Below are 13151 nucleotides of genomic sequence, written 5' to 3'. Positions count from 1 at the left end.
GTTGGCAGTGAAATCCGTCTTGATCAGAAACTTGTGCAGTAATTAGATTGGTCTGTAATGAGGTTGAATTTTTCTCTGGAATATTTCAGATTTAAATTGAAATGAATTTGTTTCAGCTATTTTAAAATATCATAATATTATTATTATTATTTTTGGTTTTTGTGTTTTTTTTTTTTTTGTAGGATGCAGGAGGTAACAAGCTCAAGTCAAACGTCTGATCCCCAAGAGTACTCTGTGTTAATGGCTGATGATAATTCATCGGACTCCAAAATGACAGACTTGATACAACGTAAGTCAGATGCCTGTGGTAAATGTGTACTGTATATCAATTTCCTCCAGGCACCTGTGCACACATTTACTTATTTATCACATCAGATATTGTTTTGAGCCATTGTCTTCATTGAAGAGAATTTAGTTTCCATCTGACCATTGAAGGCATATACATTCTCTGCACACGGTATGCCCTAAATGACAACAATTTTTGGAATAAAAAGTACAGTACACTGCTTACACTGCTTGAATAATTTCCTGAAGCAATGAAAAAAAAAAGAGAAATTTTCCCTTGAGGCAGAATTTGTGTTTGGATTCCCACAACCCTTAAATCTGCCCTAAAAATTGTGTTTTGTGAAATGCTGTTCAGTGTGGTGGATCCAAAAGTAATCCATCAGATCTTTATATAAGTAAAACCATTTCCTACAGTTGTGAGGAATTGGCATGATCTTAAGGCTTGTTATCTCTGTAAATATTCTAACCAGACTTGATTTGTATTGATTTTACACATGAGTTGACCTATTTTTCGGTTTTGAATATGATTTATGAACTTGCTATGGTGTGATGCATGGTTATCTCCCTTAGGCAACAATGTCTATATAAATGATGAGTCATAACCTAGTTTTGTGCTCAAGGTAAAATAGCCTCATGAAAGATATCACTAAGTACAGTTAGCATGTAATGTGTCATTTCCGCTCTCAGGTGTTTAGACAGATAAATGAATGTATTATAACTTAGTACAGTGTATTCACATGAATGAGTAAGTGTAGGCAGATGTGTGATTTTCTACGTGAAGCATGTCTGCAAGTGTTTCGTACCCTCGTGTTGTATTGGTGGTTCACCTGTTGCCTGGAGAAAATAGCCTTATGTTCAAATCTATGCTTGTCTCTCTGTAGGCACCACGGTTAAGCGAGGACTTCCTATACCCGGGGTTCCAGGGGGTACAAGGGCAGGGGCGGGTCGTATTGGGCGACAGATTGCCGACGAAATCATAGAAACACAACGGTAGGTCAATGTGGATGGGTGTGATAGTCTCTTTGCGAAGTGAAATCATGTAAAATTGGCAGTTTTGATGCTTGCATGTATATGGGGATATGTCAGATGTGTACTGTAACTGGCTGGGCTGTCATTTCTGGCGTGTTACTGCAGAGGGAATTGTGTTCATCACTACACAAATATACCGGTTAATTCAAAATGTTCTGATCATAGTAACGATCGTCAGTCGTTTACTCATACCAAATTAATTTCTTTACCTTTTAAAATAGTGTCAGTCAGTCAGTCAAAGTGATGTAACGGTTTTTTTTTCTAACTTTGGTCATTATTCCTCGTTCAGTGATGAATGCGCCGAAACACAAAATTATAGAGCCAATTGATTGCAATTCCCTCAGTAGCATGGTCTTGCAGTGACGCAGCACCATAGGAAGTGTTTGTACCAGCTTGTTACATGGTTACACCATTGTGATATGACCAAAGTAATGTAGACAACAGTGGTTTTTTTTTTTGTTTTTTGGTTTTTTGGGGTTTTTTTTCACCCCTGTAAGCAAATTGCCAATTTCTCAGAAATACATGGCTTAAATTGTATACTGATGATGTCGTCAGGTGTAGGTTATTCATTAACCTAAGTCAGGCTTTCATGTTAATATTCATTTCCCTTGTAGGTATCAAATGTTGGAAAGTGATGTGTAGAGATAAACCCTAATTCTTCAACATTTTTAAACCATGTCAGCAACCAATATCTTGAAACATTCTGAGAAAATTATGGGGTGTAAAGAAATACCTTTCACAGTTTAATGAAGTTTGCATCTTTGGTGACACAAGCAAATTATTTTTAGCGTCATTTTCATCATTATTGTATGCATAAATTCCAATGAAAAAAGTGCTTCAGTGGTTGAAAAGATTAAATTAATTAATTTAATTAATTTAATTAATTTAATTAATTTAATTAATTAATTAAATTAATTAATTAATTTAATTAATTTAATTAATTAATTAACACAGGCTTAGAGCCTAGACTGTCTTGGCTGATTGCTACAAGATCATGCATGTATATCACCAAAAGCAGTGTTGTTTTATCATACGTCTGGCATTTCTTTGCAATTTCACAACACTTGATGATTTGATTTGTTACAGTGTGTCTGATTCCCCTAACAATGCTGACAGTAGCAACACACCAGGAACTTCCAATCTTCCCAACTCCTCGCAAGTAAGACTCGGATATTGGGCACCAATTCAGTGTAGCTGATTTAAAATCAACCCTTATGCTTATAGTGTGTACTAGAGGTATACTTGAGATACATGTACATCTGAAGTGTACCATTGGGTTGTAGCATATCGGAATTGAGGTGTGTCTAAGGTATACTTGAGGTGTATCTGAGGTGTATTGAAGATGTGTCTGAGGTGCTGCCAATTATGCAAATTATTACCTCAAATACACCTATAGTACACCTCAGTGGAGGTGCACCCTGTAAATATTAGGTGAAAAATATGATGTCTGAGGTATGTCTGAGGTACAAGTGAGGTATAGCTGAGGTACATGATTATAGACAAGGTGGATGTACACTGTTTGTACTTTTATTTTGATAGAAAACAAGCTCAAACCACTTAAATATTGGCTGTATAAATTAGAGATAAATTTAAGTAAGTTTGCAAGTGTATACTGTTCTTTGTTTACAGTGTCTGTAAATCTCAGCTGACTTACCACAACAACAGTGATATACATTAACATGAGGGTTTCTAGCTGCTTGATGAAAATTTAGAGGTGCTCCTTTTTTATGCCTTGTAGAACTGTTGATGTGCCCAAACATATCACAAATTCACAAATTGCATAATTTGGTTGTTTTCCCGTAGTCTAGAATATATATGGCCTCAGACCCCCATTAATTTTCCATAAGCGTCAGTGTTAACATTTAGCTCTGTAGCTCAGTCCCAAACATTCCCTGGCCAATAAGCTTTGGTGCATACCTGGTCCAGCCTGTGAGAAGGAAGCCAAAAAAATCTTGACATAGGTTGTTCGTCAAAATCTGGACCTTTTCATGCCGGCAGCTCGGAGGAGTGCCTAGCAGCTTGCAGCCTCATCACCACCTGCCTCCTTATGCCCTCTCGCCGGAGAATTTCAAACTTTCATCATTAAAAGTCATACCTGCCCATCATTTTGATACCAAGCATGCACCTGTACACCAAAAATGGCAGGCTGGCAGCGAAAAAAGGCTTTACACCCTAAAATACACAGGATTACATTCGTCCCTCCCGAGAAATAGGGTACTGCTTCCATATGCGTCTTGTTCAGGGCAGCCATCTTGGAATAATCAAGGGCAAATATATCCGTGCTCTTTGATTGGTCAATATTTGCACGCTGAATGGGAAGTGAGGGTGAGGCAAGGCTTATGTTTATTTATTTTTTATTTGCACAAAAATATTTGTATTTTGTTTGAAGTAAATGTGAATATGATCCCTTATTTTAAAACTTAAGAAAAGTGGCTGAGGTACATGACCACTAATTTATAATCAAAAACTCTCAAAGGTGTACCAGAGGCACATCATTGACTTTTTTTAACTGTTAAAGTTTCTAAGGTGTACCTGAGGTACATCTTCGAAGTGTTGATTTTTTTGTCAATGGTCCCGAGGTACATCTGGGGTATAGGCATATGGTTGGGGTGTACTTCAGGTACAGGTCACCTCAGATAATACACCTCATCTATACCTCACACTAAGGTGTACATGGGGCATACACCCCATATACACCTCATCTGTACCTCACACTAAGGTGTACATGGGGCTTACACCCCATACATACCTCATCTATACTTCACACTGAGATGTACACCTCATGTCTGTCAGGGAACACAAATCTGAACATACAGTATTTATTTGTTGATTTCATTGGTGTTATACACCATACTCAAGAATATTTCTATACGACTGGGGTCAGCATTAGAGTTGGAGGAAATTAGGCAGAACCCAGTTGAACCAATGACCATCCACAGGTTGCTGCTAACCTTCCCAAGTATGACCAGAGAGGAAGCTGGCATGAGCTGGACTTGAACTCACAGCAAGTGCATTGTCATAATTGGTGAGAGGCTCCTAGGTCATAGTGCTGTGCTAGCATGCTAACCATAAGTCTGTGGAGGCCCCAAAATGATTCCATGGGAATCCATGCTGTTTGCGGTGATATATGTGTTTGCACACAATTTCACATGTAAAGGTATTGCCACAGGTGTGGTGTCCACTATCTTGTATACTCTCCACTCTGTTTCTCTCTGTTTAGCCTGTCAAGTTTGTACGTGCTTGAAGCCATGTATATGTGTATCAATAAAATGTACATTCTGGTTTTATTGTGTTTCTCCACTTCAGCACCAGACGCCCCCCAAAACCATGTCTCTTAGCCAAGCCAACAGCTCCAGTACAAGTAAGTCTAGTTTTACAATAGTCTTGTGAATCTGCTTTAAAGTCCTATTCTCTGCTCCTGTCAGTTTTTATATATAGATGACCTTTTAAACAACAGCGAATGTGTCACGCAACACACCGATCGGTATTTTTATCTCCCCAAATAATATCATTTCATGCAGTTTATTTCTATAGATAAAAGAATTGGAGTTTGTTTATTTTTTACATTTGCTTTATGATTTATATAAAGGTGAAATTTATTAGATTTGCCTTATGATTTATATAAAGGTGAAATTTGGAATTTCCTTCATTGGTGAAAGTGCTATTTTGCACAGTTTATAAATATTACTTTTGTTTTCACATTTTTGTGGGTCTATTGGTGAGAATCGCTAGAGGCCCATTATAGATACATGAAAAAATGTGTAGAAATTGCCGGAAGTAGTTTCATCCAAGTACGACGTGTCAATGCACTTAACAAAGCAGACCGTGTGTTAGGGTCAAATATTAGTTTCCTTTCATGATGTTGTCTTCATTGTTTTATGGGGAATTATATGTTATGGTTATGCATTGAATAAAAATTTTATTTATATTGTGCTTTCCTTTGTTCTTCGCATAGTTTTTTGTCACAAAAGGTTATCGAATGTTCTTGTTACTGTGCAGCAAATACTGCTACTCTATAGCCAAAAGCTAAGCTGGACGTTCCCAAAATAAAGCCTGAAATGTAATATGGCCAAACCAGCATATTCTTCTTGGGGATTCATCTAATTGTATTGATAGAATAACTTACAAATACCAAGGATACAATCTCAATGGGGATTCCACTAATTGTATTGATAGAATAATTTACAAATACCCAGGGCACATTCTTCTTGGGGATTCCTCTAATTGTATTGATAGAATAACTTACAAATACCAAGGATACAGTCTCAATGGGGATTCCGCTAATTGTATTGATAGAATAACTTACAAATACCAAGGATACAATCTCAATGGGGATTCCGCTAATTGTATTGATAGAATAATTTACAAATACCCAGGGCACATTCTTCTTGGGGATTCCTCTAATTGTATTGATAGAATAACTTACAAATACCAAGGATACAATCTCAATGGGGATTCCACTAATTGTATTGATAGAATAATTTACAAATACCCAGGGCACATTCTTCTTGGGGATTCCTCTAATTGTATTGATAGAATAACTTACAAATACCAAGGATACAGTCTCAATGGGGATTCCGCTAATTGTATTGATAGAATAACTTACAAATACCAAGGATACAATCTCAATGGGGATTTCGCTAATTGTATTGATAGAATAATTTACAAATACCTAGGGCACTTTCTCATTGGGGATTCCTCTAAGTGTATTGATAGAATAGCTTATGAATTTCAAATCTAGCTTGGAATTTTTCTAATTGTATTGATGTAATTACTGATAGGGAGCAAGAGTGGTTTGGCTGTTATTCTCATCTCGTCACGGCTGTGTACATACATCACGCTCACGTGTCTTACGACAGATATTAGTAGTGCTGAAAAGAATTACATTTCTCTCCCAGTTTTTTTTTTTCGGAAAAGTAAAGATATTAATATGTTGTTCATTATATGAACTGACCATGTGAAGAAACTAAATATTCTTGCTACAATTACATGTATATTGGCCAAAACGGACAAATTAGAAGAATTAGGTTACGCAGTGTACATCACCAGAGGTTGGTTGATAAACGTACTGTGTTAAATGAAGTATATTAGATCACTGTTACTATTATAATACATTGTGGCATGTACTGGTTTAGGTTTGATATTATATTAGATTGCTGCACTGAGGCTACTGTCGTAAAACTTTGTAAGTCAGAATTCTCATAACTTTTTTCGTAAGAGATGTTGTCTAGGTTACAGCACCATAAGGTGACACCATTTACAAGAAAAGATATGCAAAATTTATTTGGAAAGTTTTGCGAAAACGAATCCTGGCCTTACTGCTCAGCACACTATTAGCCCAAGAAGTTGTGTTCAAATCCCACTCTGGCTGGGTGAGTTGTGGCTGCACATATTCGAGGAGGCTTGTCTGGTATAGCCCCTGCAGTGATGCAGGCCTACACACAGGCTGTATATAGGCTTCCTCCATACGTAAATATGCACATTATTAATAAGTGAAATATTTTAGATTATGAAGACAAATCCATAACACTGGTCTGTTTGTTCACTAGGTACGAGCAATGCTGCAGTGGTACAGAACAGACATGGCCCAGCCCTAGGGGGTCAGAATGGACTGAACCTGGGACGGATTCTCCCCAACCAGAACGGTGCTAATCTTCAACATAACGGACCAGGTAGGCGAAAATATGAGCAGTATAGAATGTGCATCATTTGAGGTCACAATGGAACTATTGTGACCTGGTGTTCATAATCATAATAAAATGAAAATGAAAAAGATTTTAATAATAAATAAAATAGCCTTGGTTCTGCTGAGCTACATTGTACAACAGCCCATTGTAACTCCATTCAGCGTGTTCTACTGACATGCACTGCATGTACTGTAGAAACAATTTTTATGACTGAAACTGTTAAGCTTGACATAAAACCCTGACCTTGCACACATATATTTGCATGTATGTAGAAGTTTCTTCCATTACAACCATGTCTTGAAAATTGTTTTCATATATGTGAATGTGTTCATTAATGTCTGAAAATATGTACTTTAACTTTCTGCTCCACAGAAGAGATCCTGGCAATAGAGAACAGTTTGATAGACATTTTCATGAATGAGGACATGCAGGACTTGCCTTGTGCAGGTGATGAAGGCAATGACGAGGCTGCAATGGCTGTCATTATGAGTCTTCTGGAAGCTGATGCTGGACTCGGGGGCCCTGTCGACTTCAACGATTTACCCTGGCCACTCTAAGCAAGTCCCCATAACAAACTAGTTGTGTTTGAACACCGTTGAAACCACACTGGGGTTTTTACAATGTGGTTGTGAAATGAGTTAGCTCCCTTGTTGTGGGACTGACCATACTATCAGACCTGGCAGGTTGTACTTTACTCTGACTGCAGTCCCACCATAAGTGTCCCATGACAAAGAATGTGGCCTTATCTGCAGTAGAAGGAGGATGACTTAGACAGTGCTTTTTGTGGGAGACTGTTTGTATTGACATTTGTTCACAAGATGAAAATGTGCTTTCCTGGGCCGCCAGATTTTCCCATTGACATCTTCCAGAGACAGTGATGTAGGAAGAGCAGTAAAATGCCTGTAGACTCCACGATTCATTTCGCTGAAAATGAAGCTGTTTTGTTAGAGATTGATGGGATCTCTTTAATCCATCACCCACTCATTGTGTAAATAGAACAGGAGAGCAGACTGTATTTGCCCTGGCATTTGCCCTGTGCCTTCACCTACTCATTTGGAAGGACCTCAGATGTTAAGTGTGGTTGGACAAAATTTTATTTATTGTTATTGTTTTCTTTGGAAAGTTTAATTTTACTAAGTTTAAAAGATTATCATCTTCATTCCTTCACATTGGGAATTGTCTCATATCCAACTTTGTCAACATATCCAACTATTTGTTATTAGGTGCAGTATTCATGCTAATATATTAATTGTAAATTTGAATTGATACTAGCCAGTTTAATGATAAGTATAAAGTACATTTGTGTAATCATTATGATTGATACAAAGCTTCATGGTGAGGGACTTGATTGAGGGATTTATTTCCTGCTTTTACTGATTCAGAGTGGTTTATATGTAAGCAAAGATTTGTTGAATGGTGTAATGAGTGTTGCAGACTTTGTACAGTTAGAAAGGTGGAATGAGTTCAGTACATGTATATGTGAAATGTTGTAAAACATGTACAAAAATAAAAATGTGTAGGAGAGGAGACAAGGTTTAGGTGAGAGACGAATGTGCTATTGGAAGGATGAATGTGTTGCCAGGAGGATGAATGTGGAAGAGCAAAATGACTGTGTGGGGTGAAGGATGAATGTGTTGCTAGTAGGATGAATGTGTTGGTAGGAGGATGAATGTGTTGCTAGTAGGATGAATGTGGTTGAGCAAGGATGAATGTGGAAGAGGAAGGATGAATTGTTGGACAGATGAATATGTTGGTAGAAGGGTGAATGTGTTGGTGGAGTGATGAATGCCTCAAGGGGAGGATGAATGTGGTTTAGCAAGGATGAATGTGTTTGAAGAAGGATGAATTGTTGGATGGGTGAATGTGTTGGTGGAAGGATTAATGTAGTTGTTAGGGGGATAAATTTGGTAAATCAAGGATTAATAAGTTGGTGGAAGGATGAATGCCTTAAGGGGAGGAGGAATGTGTTTGTGGAAGGATCATGGTAGCAGGATAAGTTCCATGATAAAGAAGAAAAAAACATTTCGCATGTGGATGAAATGTTTTTGTGTGGTGAAACTAAATGTAAAATATTTAAATGTGGATGAGAATGTTTTTTGAGCACTGGATGACTTTTTAATGAAGATAAAGTGGTAAATGCATTGAAGAAAAGGAGATAACCCACTGAACCTAGTACACATTACAGGTGTGCATTGACTAACATTATAGTGTTGAAGTAGGTGTCATGAATGTTGGCGGTGTGCATGCAGTTAAACTGTGAAAGAATAGCGGATGATTTTATTTGTGGTTTTGAACCCCTGTCCCTAGTCTTAAGTATGTTAAATGTATACAGTGAAGTTGACATGTACCAGGTTTGTGATATACAGTTACTGTTGTCGTTTGTTTTTATTTATTGATGTGCTCAAGCCGTTCACATATGCCCTTATAAACCAACCCTGCCTACAATGACAGTCGAGGTGTACATGTGTTGTTATAGTTGTTTAGAATTTTCTGTTTTGTTTTATACGCTAACTGTCATGTTGTTATCTTTCAATGTGGCCCAAGATTCTGACGCCAGAATTACACTTATGAAGGAATCGCATACTCTATCTACCACACGTACATGTGAAATGACTCCCAGTGTGATGACTGTGACGTTCTTGATCTCAGTTTTGGCTGTTGTTGTAAACCTGGTGACCTCATACAGTCAGATACAGCATGTCTTCAACCCCCCTGATTACCGACACACCCTTGCCTGTGTGCTGATCTGCCCCGTCTAAACCCTTGTATCATTGTGAGGGCTTGTAAAGTACAGCATCTACCTCATTAGTTCAGTTGCCCATCCTCTTCACCGCCAACAACACCGTATCAGCACAGAGGCATATCCCCAAATCAAACTACTTCCTATCATTTTTTTGGGCCTATTAGTCAGAGCTGTGATGCGAAATTCACTTCTGAAGTTTTTGCTTGAAAGGCTGAAAAAAATGTGTTGATCAAATGTCTGGCAAACATGAGTGTGTCTGTCAGATAATTTCTTATATTCAGTACATGGACACAGAGTTACCCAGATAGCTATGTCACACATATGTACAAACAGGTTTTGTTACACATTTTTCATATGGTGGGTCCAAATTTTTTTGAAGATTTTATAAATTGCTGTGGCCATTTTATTTTTTATATTTTTTTTCACAAGATGTTCTTGAGGAACCGGAAAAAATGGCTATCTTGTGGTGCACTTGTGGCTTGAATCTTTATACACCATTTTTGATTTTCCAGAGTGGGAGGTAGCCCTATCCAGCACACTAATGACTGGATAATTATGAAACTCCATGTGGTTAAGCCAGCCTGACGACACCTGTGTTTTCAATCATGATCATTACAAACATGACACGTGTACAATTTTTAAATGATTGTTGATGGCCTATTTTTACAGGGCCTTGGAAATTATATTATGTATAAACATAAATTTTATTATGGAACAAAGGAATGTACATGGTTACAGTGTTATGGTAACATATATATATATAAATATATATAGTGTATTGGCCTTTATGACAAAATGATACAGATATTTTATGCCGTTATCACAGTTTTATATGCCAACATTCCAGCATTGATATTACAACCACAACATGAAAGATTTCAGAGTGATCACATCCGCCTTAATAATTAAACTTAACAAGACATGACAGATATGTGCAAGTAGCTCTTACATGTACATGCATGTGTTTATACTGGGGAAAAAACTGTAAATCTGCTGCCTTTTTATTTGGTCTCGCACCTGCCGTATGGCCTATATACACAAATGATGATTGTTGCTCTGAGTGCATGGCTTTGTTAAAGTAGTGTAGCCAATAGCAAATTGGTGTGATTTATAGCCAGTACTATGGCGTATTTTGCTACACAGAATTAGAAAACCCACCTACTTGTATACACCTGTAGGTTGTGCCTGCCTCTTGTTTTTTTTTTGCAAACAGATTTTCTTATCTCTCCTGGGTAAAGCGAATCCCTAAGTGTATTCTTCCTGTGAGCTTTACCAATTTACCTTTTAAAACTTGAACAGGATGAGTTTCCAGTTTACATTAAGGCCAGGTTTAAACAGATTTATGCATCACAATAATTTGATTTCTTGTTGGGAAGAACCTAGACAAAAAAGGACATGAAGTTTATCAAAATGGAGATTATACGCACCTTTGTGTATTAGTTTTGAAATAGATGTACATGTACATGAAAGTATTCTGTGAGAAAGTTTAAATCCACTTCTGTGTTAAAAACACATGTAAAATTTTGAGGGCCACTTGGACAAAAAGCCCATCTTATTGGGATGCAATCAAAGTGTACGCACCCCCTCCGATGAACTTAACCACATCCTCACCAGGCCACTTGCCCACATGTATGTTGTAAGGACTCAAACTTAGGGGACATAACTGTGTGTTACCGGTGTAGATTTACAAGGAAACACAGATGTATGCCTTTACTGTAGTATATATATATATATATATATATATATATATATATATATATATATATATATACATACATACATACATATACACGCGTACACACCATATTCAACCACAAATGTGACATTATGTTATGATGTATTAAGACAAATTCCCTGTTTTTAAAGGATGAAAATGTTGATGTATTTTATAGTTCTGAACATTTTTACCAAGTGTATTTTTTTAGATAAACAGAAACACAAAAAAGAATGGTACATGGTTTCACATTGTTCTGTGTTTTAAATTATGATCAGGAGTGAGAAGTGTTGGCTCAAGACCCCCTTAATACCTTTCATGTTTGTTTTCAATTTTAGCCTTCTAAACAAGTTTTCTTTTGTTTAATTAAGGGCTGGAGTAGAGTATCACAACTTTTCAATCATTGAAATACCTAACAGCTAACACAGTGAGTAATCAGACACAGTCAGTGACAGAGAGTATTTTATGAAGTGCTTACTTGAGTTAACTCTTATGTTATAGCTTTGAACTTGGACATGCCTCAATCGTTTGATTTTTCCTTCGCTGTAAGAAATGTTTTACACTTTTTACAGTTTTCACAATTTTCTGTTTTGAAACTCCACCCACCATATTTGTTACTTAAGGGGTTTTTTTTAGTTGAAAAGTAATTGAGTTTTTCTGTCTTTTCTTAGCTTATTTCACACAAGTTTCATACATCTTTGGATGGTTTGTTCACATTTGTTCCTCTTTTTTTTATTTATTTATTTTTTTTTTTTTTGAATTTTTTTTAAAGTTAACAATATTTAAATTCTACATCAAGTGTTATAGTCAGATGGTCAGTAAAAGGAGTGATCTTTTTGAAGATGTAAGATTGTATATAAAGTAGTTGTGTTTTAATTTTGCCACATTAAAGGTGTCGAGTCACAAGGGGATCTTGGGTCGACTGTGAAATGAGGGTAGATTTCTGATAATTACACAAATGTGCCTTGTTAGGATCAGAATATGGAATACTGTAAAGAAATATACATGGTACAGACCAACTGTGATAATTTATACTGGGTGAGAGCACAACTCGGCGATTAATGAAAACACCAGTTATGTTTCCTTACCAAGTAGAGGTCAGCCATGGTTGCATTGTTACCTCCCCTTAAAATCAAATGTTGCTCTGTTTTCAGCATTAATTGGGGGCCATGTGACAATCTTAGCCCTCAAACTTTGTATTATTTTATAATGTCTGATGGTAGAAGCCATAACAAGTTTGAATTAGTCATTGAGGGGATCTTATTACACATTTTACAATTTTACTTTTCAGAAGCACAGTGTGTTGCACCTACTTGTAAGTGCTAACCTTGGAAACTCTACCTTATCATGGAGAATATATAGATATGCCTAGCTAAAACTAAGAGGACTTTGACAGCCTTCTTAACCATCTTGGATCAATGGAGAGAAAAAAAAACCTCATATTAATATTATAGGAATCGGTCCCACACAGAATAGATTGTTTTGTGAAACTTGACACTTGATTCAGCTTGACAGATCTCGACCTCAGCATAGGTCCTATAACTTAGTTTTAGTATATAAGCAGTCAGATATTGCCAAACAAGTCTGCAGGCTCTGTATCATGTACATATATACTTCTACCTGATGTAGGCTATAAACATATATATCTCTATCAACTAGTCAGAATTAGATGTCCTGAAGTTGTTACTGTATA

The 13151-nt window shown here is 36.8% G+C and overlaps 1 protein-coding gene across 1 annotated transcript in view; it reads left to right on the top strand.

The window, feature by feature from the left end:
- Positions 1 to 11431, top strand: part of LOC135467236 (protein cycle-like) — a 45790-nt gene extending 34359 nt beyond the window's left edge. Inside the window, exons 12-17 of the mRNA XM_064745000.1 lie at positions 183 to 289; positions 1167 to 1275; positions 2401 to 2473; positions 4621 to 4675; positions 6864 to 6986; positions 7374 to 11431. Coding sequence (XP_064601070.1) covers positions 183 to 289; positions 1167 to 1275; positions 2401 to 2473; positions 4621 to 4675; positions 6864 to 6986; positions 7374 to 7558 — 652 coding nt within the window. The 3' untranslated portion in view covers positions 7559 to 11431. The remainder of the gene's footprint in view (positions 1 to 182; positions 290 to 1166; positions 1276 to 2400; positions 2474 to 4620; positions 4676 to 6863; positions 6987 to 7373) is intronic.
- Positions 11432 to 13151: the final 1720 nt, after the last annotated feature.

The sequence above is a fragment of the Liolophura sinensis genome, chromosome 6 (genome assembly GCF_032854445.1).
Source record: "Liolophura sinensis isolate JHLJ2023 chromosome 6, CUHK_Ljap_v2, whole genome shotgun sequence".
In the NCBI taxonomy this organism is placed as follows: Eukaryota; Metazoa; Mollusca; class Polyplacophora; order Chitonida; family Chitonidae; genus Liolophura; species Liolophura sinensis.
The sequence above is the reverse complement of the archived record's forward strand: the minus strand, read 5'-3'. Positions and strand labels throughout refer to the sequence as shown.